We start from the raw sequence: 24,709 nt of genomic DNA, 5'->3' as shown, positions 1-24,709 counted from the left end.
TAACAAAATTATTTTTGAAATGTTCTGATAGCGTCCACGCAACTATGGTTGCTAGTGTACAGTCAAATGCTCATATGCTGCAGCCTAAAGCTCACAGCGTGGTGCAAAAACGCACTCACAGTGAACGCAAAACATAGTGCGCGGACATGCATGCAGACGCGCAGTCGATCGCCGCGAACCCATGCGATCGGTGCATTGAGGTTTCATTCTGTTATGCCCCATTTGGTCACACAGACAGCCCACTATAAAAACATATTTCACATAGTTTACTCTCAGCGTTTGCCTACCTTTCAGGCAAGAAGCCGGTTCGGGAGACTCCATCGATGCGACCGCGTGCAGTGGCGTTCACTGTACGTATTCGGTAAAGAGATAGCGTCTGTAAATGATTCAGCACTTTCAGTTTGCCCAAGATTATTATAGCGACAGTCAAAAACTCCCTTCGTTTTGAGAGTACCTACATATATGCCCAGGAGAGCTGCCACGTGTTGTTTTTATTGAGCGCCGTAAGCGAAAACTATGAGGAGTGCGCTGCGTGATCCCACATACTACGCAAGGGAGGTGTTTCCGACAGATGGTGACTCCGTAACTCCTCGCCCCCAATATTGTTAGGCAGACTATAGGTTATCATTGATATTGGCTGGTCGTGAGCGGTAGCTAATAGAATTGAGCATTAAATATTGTTATATCCCGGTCACACGGGGCATTTTCAGTTGCAACTGAGCCTGAAAGGGACAGAATTTCTCAACTTCGATTGGCTCCCTTCTGCAGCTAGCGCAAAGGCGCCAATGGGCACATCTGTGATCAAAAGTGCTCCACACGTGTGAGTGGGATGTTACATAATGAAGATGGTAATGTCTAATTCCCGAGTATGTAAACATAAAGAAAAGCACTACCGTCCTCCTATATTATTAAAGAAGAAGCAGAAAGGACCTGGAGAAAAGTGCAGCATAAGAAAATTTTTCATTTGCTAACTTCAGAAGCTGGCTATTATATAGGATCCCAATGTCATAATTTCTCTGTTCACACAGACTATGTTGCCAGCGTGAATCAAGCTGGTACAGTAGTGAAAAATTATGCAGAACCCACGAACTGTGGGAATTGGTGAAACCGTAGCTTTCACGAGTCAGCAAGGGAAAAAGAGACGCACTGCAGGTTTCAGCGATGAAGGCGTCCCTCAACTACCGTGGTGGACCTTATAGAGCAAGCAAAAAGACTTATTCAGCATTAAAATGTGAATTACAAGACACCACATGCTCGACCTTGTAGAAAGGCACCACAGTACCACAGTATGATAAGAGCTGAGCAAAGAATTTTGGTCACTAATGTGTCCCGTAACTTTACTTTTTTCTTCATTGTCCGCTAGAAGATGCACGCACTCACTGTTTACAACTGTTACTATGTGATGTGTTTGGGGCTACCGGTAGCTGGAGTGGTACAGCTCATGTGGAGCCACTATGACAAAGCTTTACACCCTTTTTAATGCCAAAGCGTTCATGGTTCAGTGTCCCACGCTCCACAGTTGCCACCAAACCACAAACTGCAGTGTTTATGGAAAGCACGTTAATGAGGTTACAAAAGAAAAATTAATGCACTCTAGGCACACTTTTAAATGTATAACAGATCAATGATGGATGACTGATGCAGGGGAGGGTCAAGCACATCACATGCGACACCCATGATGTTTAACCAGAAACGAATAACCATGCAACCACCCCTCTTTTGCTGTTATGCACATGCTCTATTGTCCTGCATGAAGGAACTTGGTAATGGTGGCTCACATGATGAAACAAAAACATCCCGACTCAGAAGAAACGATAGGTTATGGAAGGCCAGAACACAGTAAAGGAGCTAAAAGAGTTCTTCAGACTTAATGAGTCTGGGAGGCTACAGCAGTGTTAAGATTGGTGTCCTTAAGATGTTACAGTGCATAGAAAGCGCACACTACATGCTTGGAAGCAAGCAGCTGCAGGTCTGAACCATTTTCATGACAAAATAAGAGCATGTCAAGTCCATTCTTATTGTTGCCGTCTTTCGTTCCCACACTTCCAATCTCCTTTAGTGTCACATGACACACAATGATGTCATTTTTCTTAGTCAAATATGGCGATTACTTTTATGCCAGGGTCATATGATCGCTTGATCGCGATCACGCCCAATACAGATAGAAATTCTTGACTGTGATTGGCTCCCTCGCGCAGCTTGCGCAAAGGAGCCAATCACGACCACAAATTCAATCCAGATCGAGCTTGACCGCGATTAAAAGTGCGCCATGTGACACCCGCATTACACAAATTCAAGGTTTATCAAGGAAAAAAAAGGAAATCTAGGTATTATCTCTTGGCCCTTGGTATTCCAAGTAGCCCTTGATGTTATCACTTACAATAAAATAAAAAGCAATATAGCTCAGCTATGCACATCCATACCTGCACAGCAAAAATAACACAGCCTTGCCGGCAGATGGCAGTGCAGGACAGTGTTCACTGGTGATGCTCAGCAGTGGCTTTAGCATCCTCGTGTAACAACGTACTGATCTGATTACCACTAGAGTGAGCACAGGAGTAGCTTACCGGGTGGAATGAAGACTGTCCTCTTGTCGTACATGACATTCAGCTACAAGCATGAGCTGTGGTTACAAGAGAACACTAGCGAGCCGCACTATAAGGAATGCTTCCAACCGCAATGTTATGAGGGGAAAATTTTGTCTGCTGCGAGCAGTGGCGTAGCTAGGCCATCTGGTGCTCGGGGCCCATAGGTCTTCTGCCCCCCCACTGTAGTCACGAAGTAGAGGCTATCGGAAATTTCCGGGGAGGGGGGCGTGTGTTGATGTTTCAGCACCAGCACCGCCGCCTTGGATACTGCGCATGTCCCCGCCCACTTCACTTTCGTTCCCAGAGATCGCGAATGCAGCCGCTATACACGATGTTTTATTTTCTGCCCCAAATAACACAGGGTGCTATACTGATAACTTGTGATAAGCACGTTTGCACATCTGCTGTGAAACTGTAAGGTTTGGCGGTCAATAGAGATGCGGCATCTTGGAAAATATGGCTCACATGTAATAAAACTATTTTATTAAAGTTTTAATTAGCGACTCTAGAGGCAATATTGCATTTGCAAAATTGAAGCCCGACAGTCATATGTTGCCCAACAACTTCAAAAAAATTGTCGTAGGTACTAGGGCATGCCATATTTTGGCTGTCGGTGGCCCTGAACCCAAATGAAAATTTAAATATCATGTCAGTGACGCTGATCTCCACACCTTATTAGAAAACGCCACCTGCTTCCTTGCTGCACAGGCGCCAATGCTATGAAAATTACGAGTTCTCTTCATTCTGATCCATAAAGCCTTTCTTTATTTGCTGCTATTGGCAAAGGTGGTTTGATTATCTGAGCTGCGGTACCACCACAAGATTGGGAACGGAATAGAGCACGCTCTGCGTCGATTGCTGGCGTCATAAAAACAAAAGGAGAAAAAAAGGAGAAGGCCACCATCAAACCCGTGCCAGCAAAAGCTTGCGCTACTGTTGGTGTGCACTCGCAATGGATAGTACAGAGGGACTGACGTCACTGGTGCACTATTTCATATTTCTTTCGGTACTGCCATACTAGGCTGCCTGCAGTGCCAAAGCATTGCAGGCTCTAGCTGCTAAGACGATTTTGTTCATTAAAGTTTTTGTTGAGTTAATATGACTTTGGGCCCTCACTTCCCAAATTGCAACGTTTTCTCTATAATTCCTAATTAAACAGTTATTTAATATATCCTATTTTAAGATAGCGTGCACAGAATGGAAGAAGGACCCAAGAGCCACATCGCTAGACTGTAGTTTAGCAACCTATAAGCATGAGCGCACCACACATGAAATGTTGCGCTAAGGCGAGTAGTTTAGTGACCACTTAGCGAAATAAATTTTTTAGCCCGTACATTCGTTCAATTATTACATAGGATGTTGATAAAGCTGCAGCCGACAATTCTGCGGCACTACACATTGGGTACATGAGCTGGGGCTGCTGGTTACCGAAGCATTCTTTACCATTTACACCCAGTCAAGCCAGCGGAGAGGGGGTGGGTTCTTCAGACATATATGACCCCCCCCCAACTGGCACCTGGGGCCCACAGTCCCCCTACGCCACTGGCTGCGAGTGTGGCTCAGTGCATTAAAGCCATGCACACGAACGAGTAGCACACTTCGGCTTTACATCAGGAACAAGAGCAACAGAGGGCTTATGCCCACCCTGGGTTGAGCATGTTTGTTGTAGCTGGCCAGCAAGAAGGGTGGCTAGAAAAATAAATCTGGTGCACATTATTTGCTGTTTCAACTTGTTCCTGTACCCATTTCCATGGTAGGTGCTATTGGCTTGCACTGCTCAGGAGAGTACGCGAGAAAACACCCAGCTGCTGAGCAGTGTTTCTACAAAACTTTACAACACCAACACTGCATTGTATCATTGATGAAGAGAGAGGTGGAAATAGAGGGAGCCTCAATTGGAAGCCCCTTCACACCAGGAAGCGACTTGCTAAGCCAGAAATGAGCCATGCAAGCTCCCATCCCATTACATCAACCATATTTTCATCTTTGTTGGACAGCAGTTTCCTTTGTTTATTACTTTGGAAAAGATGCTTACATGTCATAAGAAATTGTAGAAAATGTATTTGTGGACATGTGCAGAAAGCCTGCAGATAAAGTTCTTCATGGCCGAGGATGCCAGAGAGCACTCAAAACAAAGGCCATTGTTATGCCATTTGGTCTTTTGCTTCCGTCTTATTAAAAAAAAAAAAAAAACAGAAGAAGAACAAGGAAAAAAAGAGATAGAGACTCTAGAGAAACCAGCTTTGTATTAGTTTTATAAGCAGAACAATTTAGACATGTTTGAGGTATTCACATCTTTCCAGCTGCTTTTGCCTTGGATTGCTGGATTTGTTGTTCCAACTTGTGGATGGTGTCCCTCTGGGCATCTTGCTTCTTCTCTAACTCCTGAAGCAGGGAATCATGCCTTTTCCTAGGTTAAAAAAAGAAAAAGTATGCTGAATACTCAACATATATAAATCTATGGGTATAAGTTTTTCATGGTTGGAAAAGGCAACCTATTCTGAACACAACACAAACAGTTCTGTGAAATAAGCTTTGATTTGGCACACGTTGCCCAAAAAATCAAACTGAACCACGTACACATTAACAATTTGTTTTTGGTAAAACGAAGGCAGATTTTTGATGATTGAGCTACTAGCTTTACACTAGTAAACAACCACACAGGCTATGACATCCTGACATCTTGCATGTTCACGACTCGCAGATGCAAAGTTTAAAATTAAACTGACAGTGGCTATGCATTGAACATTGGATACCTTGATTTCCAAACTTAAGTTCTCGATATAAAAAGGCAAATCAGGCATGGTTCTGCATAACCCCAAATTGCAGCAAATGACTGTCATAGCAGCATTAACCTTTAGAAGTGAATGCAATTATTACATAGCTGCTAGAATGTATCAAGATATGAAATGTTCAAAGATGCAAAACAATGCTTTTGACAGAGAATTCACACACATTGACCATGCTGTGTGATATCTTCCCGACTGCCTTATGAAGGATGCAACTGTGGGACGTGGCCACTATATGCTTTAATTGCTCATCTTGCACATAAATTGGCGATAGAAATCATGTGAAGGCGATAGTATTACTGAAGTAATCCTTGCAGAATACGTCCCCTGCTCTGTGAATTCATCACATTGGGGAGTCTACAGACCACAAGAGGCATGTATCATCCAAATTGGCTTCCTGTGCTTGTTACACTTCTAAATCAAACAATACAAAATTTATCTTAACTGTGCTGGTTGTACAGTATCTAATTTACAGCTGTGATGATGGCTGAACAATTTCTGTTTACTTTGTTCCTCCATTCTGACAGCCACACTGGTTCAGAAGTGAGCATTGTACAGACTATTATGTTCCAGTAATTTATTTACAATTTCTTTTTTTTTTCTTGTAGTGGGCTGCTTCTATTCCGTACTGCTTCAACAATGTACGTAGAGAGTGTTACGAGGAATGTTTCCCATTATGTGGGGTTTTCACTCACACAAGGGTGAAACATGCATAGTTGATTTCAGACCAAACTTCCACAAAAGTGTGGCTACTCGCTCTTACTGCTTTAGCACAGCCTCTGCAGATAGCCTTAGTCTATAGTACTATAAATACAGAGCATAGCATGTGTAGGTTTTGGTGCCAGTTCAAAGAGCATGATAAAGACAGCTTGCTTATGAAAAGAAGCTGACCAAGCATTTTCAAATGCAAGAAAGGTAGTGGTTATTCCCATCCTGACAGTCATTGCTTCAATGCAAAGAAAGAATGCAAAAAGAAAGAGGAAAAGAAAGAACCAGTCACTTGCTATATGGAGTTGAAACAAATGCTACAAGCACATGAAGTGATGTGTACCTGTTTTCACATATACAAAGCCACTGCTTTACCACATAAGCATGGGCATCCAACTTCAGCTAACAATCATAAGAAGAAAATGTAATTATTTTTTTAAAGGCTAACTTATGGAAGCTGAAAACCACAGTAAAGCACTTGACATGTATATTTCAGCTTTTTAACCCTCAGTACTTTTCAGTAAAATTACTAGTTATTCTTTATGCACGCTTTCTGCAACGCTTATTTTAAATTTTGCATAAAGATGTTAAAGGCACTCTGACATTAATTCTGCTTTACTTCTACTCAAAACATGGACAAGTAAGCTACAACATGATGTATCAGTATATGCTTTGACTGAATCTCCTTAAAATAAAATGATAAAACATTAAAGCACTGAAAATAAGCACATTTCATGCAAGAAGGATAAAGTTCAGAGGCATACCTAGAACAACTTATGACAGCCCACATAAAGATGTATGCCATTAAATTTACCTCCACGTTTTCAAATGGGTGCCTTTGAGAAGCTTGGCACATCCAGGGACGGTTGGAGCGGAATGGTACATTTGGAGCAGACTAATGCCTTTGAATCTTACAGTAAAATATGCAGAATATGGGGCAGGCCTGTATATTGTGTGTCCAGTGGGACCTAAATTAACTACATGAAGACTAACTGCAAGTATCAAGAATTCTGGCACAAAGTCATCTTTTCACCAGAATTCTGGTGCCCGTTCCATCATTTTTTGAAGCTTGTCGCTAAAATGAGACAAAGAAATGGCTAAATTTCCACTAAACCTTGCTGCAAAGCTCTCTGTGTGAGTGAAGAATAAACAATGAATTTACCAATAATGTGTAGTGGGCTTTTACCTTACTATTAACATACATAACAATGGACAATGACAGCTGAAATTTGGCATTTACTCTCACATTGTGCGGCTTGGGCCAATGAGCTATTTGTATAATAAAGCCAATCTCTCTCTCTCCCTCTCCAAATGCGGCACGATTCAAACGAACACAAGCAATTTGATTTTCCTAGCAACAGATACACTTCGCCTATGCCATCCGTGAAAACTGTCTAGTTCTCGGTGTTCCTGGAAAGATAAAATTCTGCAAGACACACAAGGCCTTACATTAACATGGTGATGACAATTCTGCGACCTTTATGCAGGTCAAATACTATGCTTACACCCCTTGGCCTAACTGAAGGCTTTTCACAGCACTGATTTGTCCAAAACCTATCAATAAAGAAGAAGTGTGTTCAGGCTCACATAAACAAGCCCAGCCTCTCCTATATACGTGCCTTTCTACAGTCAATATAGCTTATCATTCACCTGCTCCATTCTAAATCACACAATAACATTTGTAACTGTTTACAATTCGAATATATTTAGTGGAAGTGCAGAACCCAGAGCATTAAGACCCACTCAGATCAAGTCTCTAAAAACAGAAGCATTTTGTGAAGACACTGTGAAGGCAACCGCCGCTTCGTCATTGCCACAGAGCTCACACATCAGTCACAGAAGCTAAACATTTCAACAGAATTACCTGTCTGGTTGGGAAATTGATTAGGACTTTCAGACTGACTCCAACTAAATAGGTGAATTTCACTAGCCCAATGTTTCGGCGCCCATTCGGCTCCTTTATTGGTGGCGGGGCAGCCTTTAGAGGGTCCTTCGTAAAAAGGAGGGGAGAGTACGGAAGGTAGGGAGACACTTGACAGATGGGAAGGGGGGATGGCTGCAGCGGTGCTGGTCGGCTGGGATGACCGATGCTGGAGGGGCTTGACTCGCAAGAGTGCCGTTGACGGGAGGCAGGGAGGGGGAAGGAGCACAGGGGAGCACAGACATTTTGGTGTTGGCGACCTCGAGCAAGGATGTACCCGGCTGGGTGTCCTTTCCTTCTTTTCGTCATGTCACCAAGGCCATGGATAAACACAGAGGGTAGGTTGCCCTTCACGTGGTTTATGTTAAGCCCCGTATTCTGAATGTGCCATGACTCCAGTAGCAGTCTTTTTCGTGAGTTCGTCTTTATTTGAAGGATTTGGGTTTCTTGGAAAGTAATATTGTGGTTAGAGTCTTCAGAATGTTCGGCTGTGGCACTCCAAACCAGAGACAATTCACAGACAATTTCGGCTGCTCACATGTAGCTTTTGAATAATATAGTGCATTCTAGAATGCTACTTTTGAAGCAACTTTCGTAACTCATTTTTAAAAATCGCAGTGCTATAGTAATGATTACCACCAAAATCCCACCAATAAGCTATACAGGCCAATATTACACCATAGAACCTTTCTTACCACACGAGAGGAAACCTATTTGATCAATGGCTTTTTGATGGACAACCAAATAGTGATTTCAATATTGTTCAACAATACCAACCACATTATAGCTAGAATACCGCTTAAGTTCTGGGGGCATTTATTGCTCTATAGCATATTGGGAGTTATGAGAAGTACGGTTCTGCTGCAGCTATAGTCATATTGCCTCAAACGTGGATTCGACTTCCCAAGATGACTAGCAAAAATTTATCACTTCATCTGCATGTTCTTTTAATAGTAGCAGCAGTGAACACTCTGCTCTAGACTACACTTGATCATCTGATCATCACTCATGCTTTGTCACCAAGGCCTTAAACTTTAGCATCTGCTTCCACGTAAGCATTGTTTTGGTCGTATGATGAAAACGTGAAATGCACACTTACATTTGCAGCGGTTTAGTTATTTAAGGATTTGCCAACGTGTATAGAGGACATTATGCATGGTCTAACATTCAATGCGAGAGACCCTATACATAGTTCATATGCCTACAAATCTGTTTTTTCCAGTGCATCAATGTTATCAGCATGAGTAATCTTATTACACATGCCATAAATATTGTAAGAAAGCTCTCAAGCCAGCCACAGTACCAGGCCACGCCAACTTACATTTTGAGAGCTGAATTAGAGACAGGCTTATGCACGAGGAGGGGCTATGCACATATTATGCATTCAATATTGTTTTATTGCAAGCCTAAAGAAATGCAGACCAAAAAGACCTCGGTAGCTGTGTTACAAAAAGAAAAAAAATGGAGTCACAACAAACTTTTTCTGTGTAATCAGCAAAGAACGCCTGTTCACTCTTACGGAGTGATTGCTCTTTGGCATGGCACAGAAGACAGGCTTTTCAATGCTTAGTGAAAACAAGGTTTTTGTATTATCCAACTTACACATGATGAAACTATGAACACAATGCGTAACTTAGTTTACTTGACATTCTTACACGCACAAAATCTGCCTGTTTTGATATGTTCTGCCATTATTTGATGAGCGGCTAGTGCATTTCAGTGAAAAAGTAAATTAGTATTTCTGGATGTTTCTTTTCTTTTTCTTTCTGCACTAATTTCCGGACCCACAAATACCTAGATATTGATTTTTTATTCAATTTTTTAAATAACCATTACTACTGCAACGCTTTCATCCAGAATAACATTTAATGCAGTCTAGCCAATTTATACTGAACCCTAATACTTCAAATGCTTATGTCTAACAGTAGACATACTCACTTGAAGTTCAGTGAATAATAGGATGGGGTACTGTGGGCCTATAGTGGACTCCATCCCCCACATTTGATTGCTTTCCCTCAGCACCATTTCTTAAGTTGGAGCTTCCCCGAGTGATCACAACAACTTTTCATTGCAGAAGACTTACTTCAGAGCCATGTGGAACTCTAAATCTGGTTTATGAAGCCCTTAAAGGGCAACTCGGCAATTTTTCTATGTCAACGGATGTCGATGAAATTCGCTGGGTACGTTCCTCTGCACACACCATGTCCTCAAAAAATCAGGTTTGAGAGTTGCACAGGCTTTTTACAAAAGAATTTAATAAATTGCTTCGAACACCCTACCTTACCTGCTCCTCAGTTACAGGCAACATTGTGTATGACGTCAGAGGAGTTCCACTCAGAGTATGCAAGGATCATGCAGACGACAACAACGAGAGCGTGGAGGAGTCGACGATTGTGAGCTAGTGCTTTGCATGAAAAGTTGCTGTCACAATAATTTGCAGTCCCTATGGACAGACAAGCGATAGGGGGTGGCAAGTGGTGTTGTGTTGTAGGCTGCACAAACTTCAGCCCTCGCCATCCACACACACAGTTTGAGCCGTTGCCATTCGCCTTCAGCTGAGGTTAAGCCTATATTGCACAGTCGCGTAGTTCATGCATCTGCTCCTGACGGACCTGAGCGACTGACCTGAAGCTAATTGAGCCATCAGGATGAAGAAAAATACTTCTGTGGTTCACTTTTGCACATACAGATTTGAAATAAACCATTCCTCATTTCGTACAGTGCACACACAAAAAGCGAGAAGAAACAACACAAAGCAGTATTGACATCGGAATGTTGCTGTTTTCGATGGAAAGCTGCCCGCTGCACGCACCGGCACTTCCCTAAATTAAATGCGACTACGAAGACGAGTGTATTTTTATGTATTGTCATGCCGACTCATTATTTAGCTTCCGAGGTGCACTGTTTGCCTCGTATCCCAAATGGGCAGCAAGCGTAGGCCCCGTCGACACAGCAGCGTAAACCGCCTCGTTCAGCTGCCAACGGTGTCGATACTGGCATCAACGTTTTTGCGAGAAAACTATGCATTCTCTAAATAAACGATTACACGTGCAAAAGTCCTCATCTATGTCCACATTATAGAACATATTGTGTGCATGAAGAGAGTACACAGAATGATAAGTAGGAAGCATAACGTTCCCACACTAGTCTCCCGCTCGCTGTTTTCGAAGGTGCACGATCGCTCATATGTATCAGTGCGATTCAGTGAAGCAACGGTGCTTACACGCACAAAATCTGCCTGTTTTGATATGTTCTGCCATTATTTGATGAGCGGCTAGTATTATATCTTTAGCGAACAACGAGTGGTTGTTACCTGGCGATCTAAACAATTGCACCTTTCGGTGCTTTGGACTACCAGCAGCGTTTTTGCGAGATACAAATGCAGAAAGTCGTGCTCCACATCTTACAGTGAGCATGCGAAACGTTTCCCTGAGATGGGGTATAACACCTAAAATAGCAAGCAGCACATATCAAATCAGTGGTTTGGGCTATCCTTGGTCTTCGTGTTGCAGCATGATATGTAGCGCATGGGCGCTGGCTCTCGTGATGGCGGGTCGGATGTGAACGGCGATTCGTGGTCCGAATCATACCTTTCAATATCTACAGCTCCGAAAAGCTGGTGCAGCTGACATTGCCACCTGAAGATCCGGCACGGTCACGATTCAGCCGAGCATCTGCTCTCCGCTGCCAGCGAGCGAGACCAGCCTACCTTGCGTGCCTTCCCCGGTGGAGACACCCGTGACGTCACACGAAGATTCGCTTGGCTGCTTAGACAGGTTTCGGTTTCATTCTTGCATTTTTTTTTTGCTTATTTAAAATTATTTTTAAATTTACTAAACAATTCTATCAGACGCGTGACAGGGGGGCCTTGGGAACCTAAATATTCTATTACCTTGACATGGTCAAAAAATCGCCGGAGTTGCACTTTAAGCCTGAAGATTACTTTCAGCCGTGGGATACACAGTAACCAACGATTACATCTTTACTTGCAAAATACTTATACTCAGTGACAACCTAAGAATATAGGAAAAGCACTTCACACAAAACTACACTACACCTGCTTTTATCACCTCGGCACTCCTAAGCATAGTCCCTGAGAGACTGCAATATTTTCACCAATGGTCATGTAACTTGCACTGCGTTGCCATATTATGCAAGGCCATGAAACAAGACCAACATATTTGTAAATGCTTCTAGTTCATCGGTTAGGAAAGCTATTGCACCATAAAATTCGATAAAGAGACAGTAGGCAGGAAATGGCCAATATGTATATAAAATGTGGACAAAACTGTTAACAGTGTAAGAAATGAAAGATGTGTAGTTCTTTTTCGGTAGTGTAACCTAAAATTTCACAGAGCTAGGTGCGTACTGCTTTTAAATTTTCTTGATTCTACAAGTTCACATTCTCGCCCTCGGACGACCATGGTTCTGCACCACCAGGAATGGAAGTGGCCAAGGGAGTTTTGGAGCAGCTCTGGGAGCAGCAAATTTGGCCCTTTGGAGCCGGTTTGGAGCATGAATTGCCCATTTTGAAGCAGAAGATACACGTTTTGGATCAGCTTGGTAAAGCTCAACATGACTGAAATAGAGGCAAACCAAAAAGCATGTGTTCTGTGGAGGCCCGAAAGGAGGAGTGTAGGTCATCCACCTGACAAAGGGAACCCCCATATCGGTTTTTCGGAAACCACTCTTAAGTTACATATTGGGTGTGCCAACTAAATGTGGCCAAGAAAAAAAACTGAGGGCTTTACGTGAAAAGCGGCCACTTATGTCAATAGGGTTTTGGCAACGCTTGTCAAGAGTTATTTTATTTGATTTTATTTTTTATTTTCGGATGTGCATGAGCAACTAATCTTTAAGTAGAATTCGCTATCATTTATTAACTTACTTACTTCATAAGGTGCCAATACGAAGTTGTGGAGGACGTTATGAAATAACCCATAACAGGCATAACCGATTTCAGCAACCTAGATCCTGTGCAATCCATTTTTCCAAAAGAAAAGAAGAAAGCCTGCGCAATTTTTAAAAAGAAAATCTACATGACAACGCGTCTCCAGGCCAGTGATATCATAAGCCTCACACATAAACATCGTCATCTGGTATTCATTGTGTATGTTATGCACATGCAATTCTGATTGTTTGGTGTGGTCGTGCAGAAACTAGAAGATCCGGAGTACAAATGTGAGTGACCATTAGGTTTCTATTGGATATTTCTGATGAAGTTTCACAAAAGCATGCGGACCGTTTGTTGGCGTGCCGCACTAAGACCCCGTTAACCAGATGTTAACATGCAGATTCTATTTGAGCGTTACACTCCCATGGTTAGGAGAGTTTGGGCGTGAGCTAGTAGGTACGGACAATTCTTTAAACAGCACCGAAAAACAGCACTAGTCCTGTGCTCTTCCTTGTACGTGTATTTTTTTGGCGCTGTTTAAAATGAATGAACTCTCATGGTGTTCGCCATTCACTGACGCAGATTTACCAATAGAGAACTCACTGGTGCACAATGAAACTGCTGAGCTACATGCTGAACAGACTGTACAACTTATACATTCAGCTGAGAGTGTAGCTTTCTTTCCTGACTGCCTGCCCCAAAAGGGCACCAGATCAAATCATCTTTAGCTGGTCTGCATAGTATGCAAATGCATCAGACTTATATAAAACATTTGTAATGCAATGTATAGCACAAAAATCCGAGGACGCCCAAGCACTTCTTATAAGTTGTGAATGTGAAAGCATTAATGTCCAACTGAACGCCGCTGAGCCATCCTTCTAATTATGAACTCCTCGTGGGCAAGCGAGCATGTTGAGATGCTTAGCATGCTTTGGTTTGGCCTTACCAAAGCGCAGTTAGAACGCAGGTGAGAGCTTGTGCAGACAAGGCAGAGGCTCTATACCATTCGTAGACCTCGGGAGGCCGAGACAATAGGCCTATTTTTTTTTACCTACACTCCATGCAGGCTCGTGCAGGCGAGTGTAGTGCTGGGCAGAGACTATAACGTCGTGTGCTGCACTGTAGCCGATCAGAGCAGACTGCGTGTCGTCTTCTGCATCAGCAGACGGATAAGCGCCCGACTCTGCACTTCGTCTGACTTCGAGCTTACTGGCTGCATATATGCCCTAGCTTAAAGCTAAATGCCAAAGCACATGCTTCTTTTCATCCACAAATCTAGAGAAACTGCAGCTAAATACATGATGAATGCACAGTGGATGAAGACGACTACTGAACGCACTGATTTTATACACTCATGACGTGCGCCACCTCATCCCCATTGGCTGCACCGGCACATGCCCAAGGAAGCACACACTAGGCTGCACCTTTAGTCTGCCAGATGGCTGCGACGTGACCTGTGCAATGACGCACGCACTAGGCTAGGGTGGCCCCACACTAGCTACCCTAACTAGGCACACCTTTAGTCAACCCAAACCGTGCAGTCGCCATGGCATTGGGGAAGAGTGTTTGTCTCGCACCCCGGGGCCTAGGTTCAATTCTCAACCAGACCGAAATGTGCCAAATTTTCTTTTCAAAGCCTTTAATTTACTTTGTTTACAGGAAGCTCCCTGAGAAACATTATATCAATTCATGCATGTTTTTTTTACTTGTTTTTACTTTTTGCACCATCGGCCAGTTTTGGTACCATCTTTCGGTCGCACAGACTATGACAGATTTTTGCGCAATGGGCATATAATGCTTTCGCATTAAAACAATTCCATTATCCCATGGGAAAGTTACAATGTGGCACCAAACACACCCACACTAAAAAGATGCCAACGCTGAAATGGATTGCTTTGGCTTGTATTCCAGGGCTAAATGCTAACCAACACATAGCTATGTGGTTGCCACTGAACACGTAGATCCCGCAAAATTTAGCAACTTTATTCAAAATTAGCATTTTGACGCAGGCTGGCGAAGCTTGATGGCCTGGCGCAAGATGCCACAATTGGCACAGCACTTCCATTCCTGCACCATTAATGTCAAGATATGCAGCAAATGCACCAACCTTTATTGTACTTTACTAACCACCTAATCTGCAATTAAACCTTTTGTTTAGACCTTTCACACGGCACAGAGCAATAAATACCATCGCAGTTACTGCATTGTTATATGCCAGCTCTAAATGTGTACAGACATGTCGCCGCTGTGGTGATTCCTTTCGCCGGCAGTGATGTACCAATGCAGGCATGCCTGTTCAGCACTTTGACGAGGACAGGATATTCGTGCTGCCGCACCTAAATGAATGTGAAGGGATTCACTGACTGCCACAGTTTTCAGACGAGTTTGTATAAAATGGCTTACAAATGTAAGAATGGTATGTGATGGTTGAAGCATTTCTGGTGTTGGCAAAATGCTCAATTGGGGGTGTGGGTGCTTTCAAGATGACATCAAAATTTTCACTGCTATGAAAGACAACTTCCAGGAGTGAAACTGATGGACATCTGTAGAAATATACCATTTATTCACAAGTAAATCAACACAACAATTTTTTCTTGTGTGTGTGTGTGCTGAAAAGTCTGCAGAAGATGAGGGGCTGTTTTATGCATTACAAGACACTCAGTGTCTCTTGGTGTGACACTCAGTGTCTCTTGGTGTTGCAGACAAATTTAATTATGAGGGCAGGATGCCATGCTGAAAGAAATTTACATTTATTGTTGATGTTATAGAAATGGGAAAATGTTATTACCTCGCACATTTGCACATATTGGTGGATTTGCTACTGCACTGATAGGTTGTCACAAAGCAAAGCTTATTTCCAATAAAAACAATCTAAGCATGTTTGTGTTTCATTAACTGTACCATTTTTATAGCACTGTATACTTGGTCAAAATATTATTTCCATGCCTGTGCCACCATACTTCTATCTAGGTACCTTGTGTGACGAGTGGTGACCAGCATCTGACATGAGAAAATGTCATTTTTTAAATGCTTACAGTTTTCATCAGCATATATCACGTAACTGCATGTGGATGTACGTGGGACGTGGACATTATGTGTGCAAAACATCCTTTACAATGCAGTATTTGGGTGTGCCCTATGAATTCATATGGCATGCTCCACTACCCAACCTGCACTACCTAACCCCTTACCAGCACTCACCCCAACCACTGCAATGGTCGTGTACACACTGCACACAGTTTTGTTGCTCAAAACTGTGTAGCCTAAATTGTGGCAAGTATTTATTAACAGAAAAAATCTACAACTAATGAAATGAGTGACGTTTATATGGTAACAAAAGAGTTAAATTAGGTGTACCACATACATAACTAAAAAATTATTTTCCCCCAAAATTATACTAACTTCTCTATTAACACGGCCTTTTACCCTCCTGCTGTTCATGTTCTGAGCTACAAAGGAAAAGTGGTGGCCCCAATTATAGGCTCCACCACCAATGCATTCTACGGTAATTTCTTGAGCTTTAGGCTTCAGAAATGTGCCTTAATTTCAGCATACTGTTGTTCAAAACAAAGTTTTTAACAGGACTCCATGTTTCTGTTTGCACTTGATGCATTATGCAATATTGGGTGAGCCAGTGTTCATGGAAGAATCCCACTGTTCAGGGCATGTGCGCGAAGGAATGCAAAAATGGCATCATGCCAAAAACTATGGCTTTTGTCTCTCTCAGCTACCTTAAGTGCATGCAACACTGCTGCAATTTTAAATAACCGTACCAGGATTACCTCCTTTCAGTACAACTCTTTTCACTGATTACTTCCTTGTCCTTTCTTTCAGATTTAATAGCGGTTCATCTGTACCTTATGGCTATACCGTGAAGACACTACAGTGAGTAGTGGCTAGCCTGCATGCATGTGGAACACTTACCATAAAACAAATGTACAGCCTACCACAAAAAAGTAAAAGTTAGTTTGCTATTGTTGGCATTGAGCAACTGGCCTTCACTTTCTTGTGATAGGGGGCACATAGCAGAGTTTATAGTTCATGGTACCTAGTTCATGTCCAAGTAGTAAAGGAAGAAAAATTGTTGCACTAACAGTTCTGTGCTGATGTAATCCAGTCTTTTCTCAACATTTTGTTTGGCGTCTTCAAGCCCCTGCTTTATCAGTACAGGGCCAATTAACTTGTACACCCCTGCATCAGCTTCTAGAAGAGCCAGCTCCTGCATAGAAAAAAAATGAAATGTTGAAGAATGTAACAATTCTGCACTTCCTCATACTAAATGAACATAATTATCTCGAGCTCTATGAGTACACATACATAAAAAAGTTGCATTACTCAAATGCAGTGCAGCGCTGAATGAACAGCTCTATCATTCATGCACACATCACTATCAGATTATTGCTCAAGCAGTGCTCTTTCCATAACATTTTTTTGGAGAACCTTAACATAATTAAAACCGAAGCTTCTACATTACTGCCACTTCATTAGCTATTGCACAATGCATGATCACTTTGTGTTGCTATCAGCACTTGCTGAAAGTACCTGCGGTGCCACACGGCAGACAACAAAAAGGAGTCATGGGTAACATTGCCTCCAAGATCACACATGCACTACAAGTCCAGAAGTACATGTTGCTGGGCTAGTCGGTTCATATTGCTGAGTAGACCGTAAATATGATCGCTTTGGCGCAAATGTGGACGGAAGGGAACAAAGCAAGCGCCAACTTTCGACTTTTTATTCTCTATTGTATAACATGCAATATACAATGTGTTTCAGTGAACACTTTCAAAATTTTTGAAAGGTTGCCTGTGGCAGATAGCTCGATTCTAGTTTATGAGCAAGTCTACTTGAAATGCGGACACTACTTGCACAAAAAAAAAAAAATGAAATGCAAAATTGACTAATTAACAAGAATTCACTAATTAACTTTTTAGCTTATGACCCATATTGCAATTTACAAATTCTAGCAGCAGATTTCGCAAGGTGGATCCACTTGGAATGAATTTTCAGTACGACACCAGTTCCAAGATATAAATTCCCAAACTTTGCGGAGAAATGCATTGGCGTTCCAGTTACTTGTGTGTTTCAGTGCATGAAACGACGGTTTCTTAAGAAATTAACTGGAACGCCTATGCATTTCTCTGCAAAGTTCGGGAATTTATATCCCGAAATTGGTGTCATCTTGAAAACTCATTCCAAGTGGATCTGCCTTGCGAACTCCACGGCTAGAATTTGTAAATTGAAATATGGGCCACAATGCAATTAGTTACAAAATTAATTAGTCAATTTTGCATCTCAATTTTTTGTGCAAGTATTGTCTGCCGTTTCGAGTAGACCAGCTCACGAACTAGAATTGTGATATCTGTCTTAGGCAACTTTTAAAGATTTTAGAAAATGTTCGCTGAAATACCCTGTATATACAGAGGCAAATGCACAACATACAGAACAGCTTCAACTGCACAACACCCTAATCGCAGCCGGCTATCAAAAAACCATTGTTCTTTTTCTTATTTAGGGGGGGGAGATTTGCGTTGGCGATAAGATGAAGATTAGCGGATGTCACAAGTTCTGCCTTTCTGATGGACACACAACCACACAGTACACAGTTTTCTTGGGTGCACCCACCTACGCAGTTTGATTAGGCTATGGACGCAAATATTAGTGTAAGAGCAGGAACATTTGACACTTAAATATTCTCGTGTGCCTAAGCCTTGAATCATAACAATGCATCAAATTTTTAATTTTTATAAGTTAATTGCCTTTTTTATTGTTGTTACTCATGAATAAAGAGTACACATATAACAATGCAAAATATTTTTTTCTCACTTTGCAGTCACCCTAGAAAAATTACAGCAAATTTTTTTCGAAATAGGTCCCTCAGAAGAATTGAAATCTGCAATAAAAATAATCGAACCTGGGCAGTCGCATATGGCGAAAAAAAATCGATCCTGAAAGGGTTAAAAAAAAAACAATGGATTTTTCAAAACCATTACAAACCTGGGGAGAGATGACGATCGAGACACGAAAGATGCAAAAATGCTTCATTCATTGTTTTAGATAAAATCTTGGTTTAAATAGCATATGATTTATATTTTGTTAATTCTTTGTTTTCACAAACTAATTTTCAAGAATGTGATAGCCTTTTTTCTTGTTCCATTTCACATTTACCTTTTTTTTTTTTCCAAGCCTACACTCTCCCCAGTTCGCATAGCATAGCGTCAGCGATGCTCGCTGCAATCTTTTGTTGCCGGATCACAGTTCAGAATAAATGCACATGGCACAAATGGTGCATCTTAAGCTCGCAATAATATTTCTGACATGACAGACCACCACAAACAGTTCGGGGATTCACTCTGACGAGGGGCAGACGCACATGACTGACACGATTCGGGCCCGTTTGAAGTGTGGGCAGCCCTCTTCTCCATCGGTGGGGTCACCGGCCGTTGGGCTCGTGACGTCTATCTAGAGTGCGCGCTCATTGGTGGAGGCTCGTCTGTTCGCCTTAGAGGAGAAAAAGCCCCTTCTTTCTAAAGTTGTACCCGACTCTAGATAGCACAAGGCCTATTTACTCCAATCCATGACATCACGCTACCTGTCCTGAAATTTCCATTGCCAAGGGTGGCGCGATGAAAGCGGTGAAGTCAAAATCACTGTTGTCTACTCGGGAGCATCCCCCATTAGATTCTGTGGCAGTCGGGCCAGGTAACATGACATCATGGATTGCAGTGAAAAGGCCTTGTGCTATCTAGGTGGTGTTGGATTAGCTGCACCAGTAGTGACACCGCTGTTCTCCGTCACAGCTGAGCACGCACGCAGCAGTTTCTCTCCGGCTCTGAAATGGGTAGGCCACGCATCATATGTACTCCTGAGGAGCAGGCAGCTTTCAACGCAGCGAGCAGAACCGAAAATGAGCTCGTCTACACCGTGCCGATGCTGCAGCCTGGGCACAAGAACAGGCTTGTGCAGCCAAGTGGAAGCAGCAACTCTGTATCGAAAATGCGGCAGCCTACCAAGCCGTCATTTAATGAACGGTCTGGATTAACCCAGTGATAAGCACTGAGGCCACACGTTTCAGCTTTGCTGGTTAACTATCTGTGTGGAGTGCTTGGGTGGCGATTTCTTCCATGTCACCATGCGATGTGGTAGCCCAGTGGCTGCGGCATCGTGCTGCTAAGTTCGAGGTGGCGATTCAACACTGGCAGCGGTGGCCGCATTTTGATGGGGATGAAGTGCAAAAATGCTCGCGTATACTTAAATTTAAGGACACGTTAAAGAACCCCAGGTGGCCAAAATTAATCCAGAGCCCTCCACTATGGCGTGCCTCATAGTCATTATTGATGTTTTAGTTCTAGATGGTGTTTCAGTGTTCTGAAATAACACTACAAATGTCACCCTGGGGTAGTAAATGTTGTGAAACTATTGTTGCACTTTCTAACCCCACATACAAGAACTTTGACATGTAATTTAATACTCTTCCTTCAACCAGTTAGTTGGCCAGATGCCAAGTGCCACACCACTATGCTGCTTGTCTGGCAGCAATTTAGTATTCAGCTGACGTAGTTGGTTAGCATTTGTTTTCAGTGCACATACAACCGAACACAGAGAGGATGAGGAGGCACAGAAGAGCACCATCGTGGCTGTCGGTGCGTCCCAAAATTTAGAGCCTGAAATTGCAGCTGAGACTTGTGAACAGTGCAAGTGAGCAAAGCTTTATGACACAATGTATTCTGCGGTTCACACTAAATTCTTCCTTTGCTTTAACAAGTGAGAAGTGCCATTATCAGATTGAGTCATGTAACATTTCTTTGTTTTTCCTTTTTTTCTCCTCTACACTCATCATGGTGGCGTAAAACATTATGGCGTTTTACGTGCCAAAACCACTTTCTGATTATGAGGCACGTTGTAGCGGAGGACTCTGGAAATTTCGACCACTTGGGGTTCTTTAACGTGCACCTAACTAAGTACACGGGTGTTTTCGCATTTCGCCCCCATCGAAATGCAGCTGCCGTAGACGGGATTCGATCCCGCGACCTCGTGCTCAGCAGCCCAACACCATAGCCACTGAGCAGCCACGGCAGGTTATAGTGGCGTAGTGGCTTTGGCATTGCGCTGCCAAGCCAGAGAGTGTGGGATCAAATTCTGGCCGCAGGGACTGCATTTCGATGGGGGCGAAATAAAAACACCTGCCTACTGTGCAGTGGGTGGGCGTTAAAGAACCCCAGGTGGCCAAAGTTAACCTGGAGTCTCCCACTACAGCATGCTTTATAATCATATCATAGCTTTTAATGTAATACCCTAGAATTTTTTTTCCTTCTCGATTTACCTTCGATTTGCATGCGTTTCTTGCCATCAGCCTATTTGTGTCAATTAAGTAGCTAACAGTACACGTTTGTATGCATTGCCTTGTCCTGGACAGTTCAGTTTGCGGTCTGACTCAGAGGTCCACCATGAATGACACATGTGCATGTTATGCAAAGTAACCCTGGCTCTCACGTCAATGTGCTTCATGGCAGGTACCCATAGCAACCCAACATTCTCAGAGTTGCTCTAACTTCTACATTTGATTTTCAATCTCGTAAGAATTTACTACTAAAGGAAGACAAGCAGGCTTATAATTTGGCATGGAATGCTTTACATCTTGTGCTGTTGTGGTTGGCTATGACACTCTCATTTCTAAAGTTGTACTGTGAGGCAGCATTCATGCAATTTCAGTAAGAAATCACACTACAGCAGCATAAAAAGATGCCATAGCTTGGCACAATGTCCTCACCACCTGCAAATGAGGCAGTAGACAGCAACACAACGTATAACGTAAAACAAATGAGTTGAATGCTGTTGCTTCACATGCACCCACTTGCACACAAATAATAAATTACAATAAAAAAAAGCCCTGCAGAAAATTCACCACTCAGAGAAATAAGCAATAATGTTACCTCTTTGACAACAGTGTTCTCATTCAACTGGGAGTCCAGCTTTTGTCGCAAGCTGTACGTCTTCTGGAAGTCTGCAGGTAATAGATTACTATTAAATGTGAAAATTTGCATCCCTCAGAACATACACACAACTAATGATATCCCGTGGAGCATAAAGAATATTACCCTGGCTAATTTATATTTTTTTGTGCACATTAACTTCTAGCACCTCCACTAAAATGCAACACAACCAAGATGGCAGATAGCCCACCTTCACAATCATCATTTTCTTCCACACAATTACCAACCTTGTCTTTGTCACATTGCTCACAGTCCTGTGACAATATTTAGAGCATAAACAATGACACAAATCATAACAAACCATCCCTAACACGAAAGATGGCTTTCTCTTCATTTGCAATATCAGCTACCAGTTCTATCAAGATTTTTCAAGACTGCTTAAATTAAAAGAAACAAAAAACAAAGTGTTGTACTTCACAAAAATACTTTACAACTTCTTTAGTGTAAATGACAGGCTACATATCATGCAAATTCTAATGGAGTGCCACGAATTGGAAGAGCAGATTGGCAGCACTTGCTTTGAGAATATCATGCAACACTACCAGAACTATTTTGCTGCCTTTTCTGTCCATTGAAGAAATGTGGCCATTTAAGAAAATCTACACCAGTTCAATGTAAGCATTCTTTTCGCTCAACTCGGTGATAACATCTCAATCTCAATGATGACATAGATGGAGTGCCACTCGGACCACTGATGAAACATGAAAGGGAAGAACACTGGACTATAATAGTTGCATTATCCCAGCCCGTTTCATTGCTGTTACAGGTAGCAAGGAACAAGTGCTTAATTATGGCCGTAATTTCATGCAGTGATGTCACAATATTTACTAACTTCCCCAAAAGACGACATTACGCTAGCTTTTAAAGTTATTAAACAACATTTAGGTAATGTTTTCCATAATTTAGGAAGACTATTTGAAACAGCCTGCAAAATTTTGTGGGACATTAAACAGATGCATCAGCCATTGCATCTGCACTGTGATATGCATAATTTCTACATACGAATTCCAAAGAAAGAAAAAACAACCCAGTCAGTACACTACAGAGAATGAACTGTGTTTTTGAGTGATGTACTAGCCCAACTAACCTTTGCTTAATCTATAGGCTGTTGCTGGATGGTATAATGAACACATACCATGTTTTTAGTCATTATGACATCGAACATGACATTCTTCAGACTTTTAAACTGGCTTGACTGCAGATATTTTTAGAGACAAAGATTCATAGACCACGGTGCTATGTGACACAGGCTTACATAGCAACAGGGGCATGCTGCAATTTATGAAATTCACTGGCCTCAGTAACCAATTGCAGGCATGATGGGTAGCCCCAAGTGTTGGCACTGCTGGTACTTCACTTCGAGATTCCCCTTTCAACTCTTAACCCCCTTCTCTTACATGGGGTAGCAAACTGGACAAAACTGTTGCACACGGTGCGGCTCGAAGCAAACAAATTTATGTCAGACAGAATCTAAATAAGCTATGCCTACTCTCATGAGGTGCCGTCCCAATGCCTTATGCCTGCAAGAAAATGGAGCTGTTTTTGATGTAATACGCAGGATTATTCAGCAGAACTACTGCTGGCAGTCTTTTCTGCTGCTAAACTCCATGGCAGGTGCAGCTGCTTACATGATTTTTAGCAGACCAGCCCACTTTCTTTTCACATCTGTGAGTCACTAGGCAACAATAAGACAGAAAAAAAACATTCATTCTCTACAATATATGCACAAACCATGGGAAAAGTCCTTCACAAAATCAGTAACACAGTTAACTGCCCCAAGCAGGAAGCACAAGTCAAGCCATCTGTTGAGAGTAGTGAACCTGTGAGCAAGATTTTAACGTCCCAACAAGAAAAAAATGCAGCCTATTGTACTTAGAGGCTACTTTCCACACACCTCTACGTCCGGCGCAGCGAGTAATACCAACGAATGGCGCACCGACTTCACCAAAGCAGTCAAAGTGCATCTAATATGATTTCACTTTTCACGACGAAACCACGCAAGACATGTGACTGCGAACATTCTTTTACAGTAAATTGGATTCAGCGTGCGCAGTTCCAGACAGGAAAGCACTTCTCACAACGCAAGGCAACAAAATCGCCAAGTTAAAAGCGTAACTACAGCCCACGTGACCAGCAATTAAATATCACAAGTGCGTGGGTGGTTGGGGCGCGTGCTCTGTGAAATCTAATGAACCAGAAAGCCGTCCGCAAGTATGCAGCCCTCGGAGGCAGGGCATTGCACTATTTCCCAGGCAGCACCATCAACACAATTCAAACCTGCCTGTCTTAAGGAGCTATTTTTGTTAGCTCTCGATTACCACACCCCGACAAGAGGGAGAATAACTGCAATTGTCGTCGGGTCCTAAGGCATGAGAATATAATCGAGAACAAACATGTTATGCTTGAGTCGGGAAAGTTTATTTCGGAATTGCATTTAAAAAGTTATGTTTTCTGCAATTTTTAGGCACGTTTTGCTTTCGGTGCAACGCTGAGGCAGGCGTGTGCGGGGCTAGACAGCGGTAAATGAGCAACACACTACAGAAGGCCGAATTTAGTCAACAAGCAAATGAATGAACACTGCAGTATTTGGTCAGGTAACCAGCTAAAGTAAACGTCTTAAAGGCGCTTACCTTTCTGAACAGCCTTGTATTTTTCGACTTCTTGCACTAAAGCTTTGTGAAGCGCTTCCATTTTGACTCGCTCTATGATTGATGCTGATAGCGATGGTCTTTCTCTCTTTTCTGCCTCAAGTCAACTAGCGGTCTATTTTCTGTTTTACGCATTATTGTTTACGTCTTGCATCATATTTGTAAATA

At 42.4% G+C, this 24,709-nt stretch overlaps 1 protein-coding gene across 2 annotated transcripts; it reads right to left on the bottom strand.

The window, feature by feature from the left end:
- Positions 1-4,815: 4,815 nt before the first annotated feature.
- Pfdn6 (prefoldin 6) lies at positions 4,816-24,677 on the bottom strand. 2 transcript variants are annotated; one of them, XM_070524842.1, is made up of 4 exons: positions 24,524-24,677; positions 21,834-21,904; positions 16,995-17,119; positions 4,816-4,998 (listed from the first exon to the last, which is right to left on the bottom strand). In XM_070524842.1, the coding sequence occupies exons 1-4, from the start codon at positions 24,582-24,584 to the stop codon at positions 4,878-4,880; spliced, it is 378 nt and encodes a 125-aa protein (XP_070380943.1). In that variant the 5' UTR covers positions 24,585-24,677; the 3' UTR covers positions 4,816-4,877. The 2 variants fall into 2 exon arrangements, with proteins under 2 accessions (XP_070380943.1, XP_070380941.1); XM_070524840.1 differs by lacking the exon at positions 24,524-24,677 and adding an exon at positions 23,788-23,938.
- Positions 24,678-24,709: the final 32 nt, after the last annotated feature.

The sequence above is a fragment of the Dermacentor albipictus genome, chromosome 1 (genome assembly GCF_038994185.2).
Source record: "Dermacentor albipictus isolate Rhodes 1998 colony chromosome 1, USDA_Dalb.pri_finalv2, whole genome shotgun sequence".
NCBI lineage: Eukaryota > Metazoa > Arthropoda > Arachnida > Ixodida > Ixodidae > Dermacentor > Dermacentor albipictus.
This window is presented reverse-complemented; position numbering and strand designations above follow the sequence as displayed.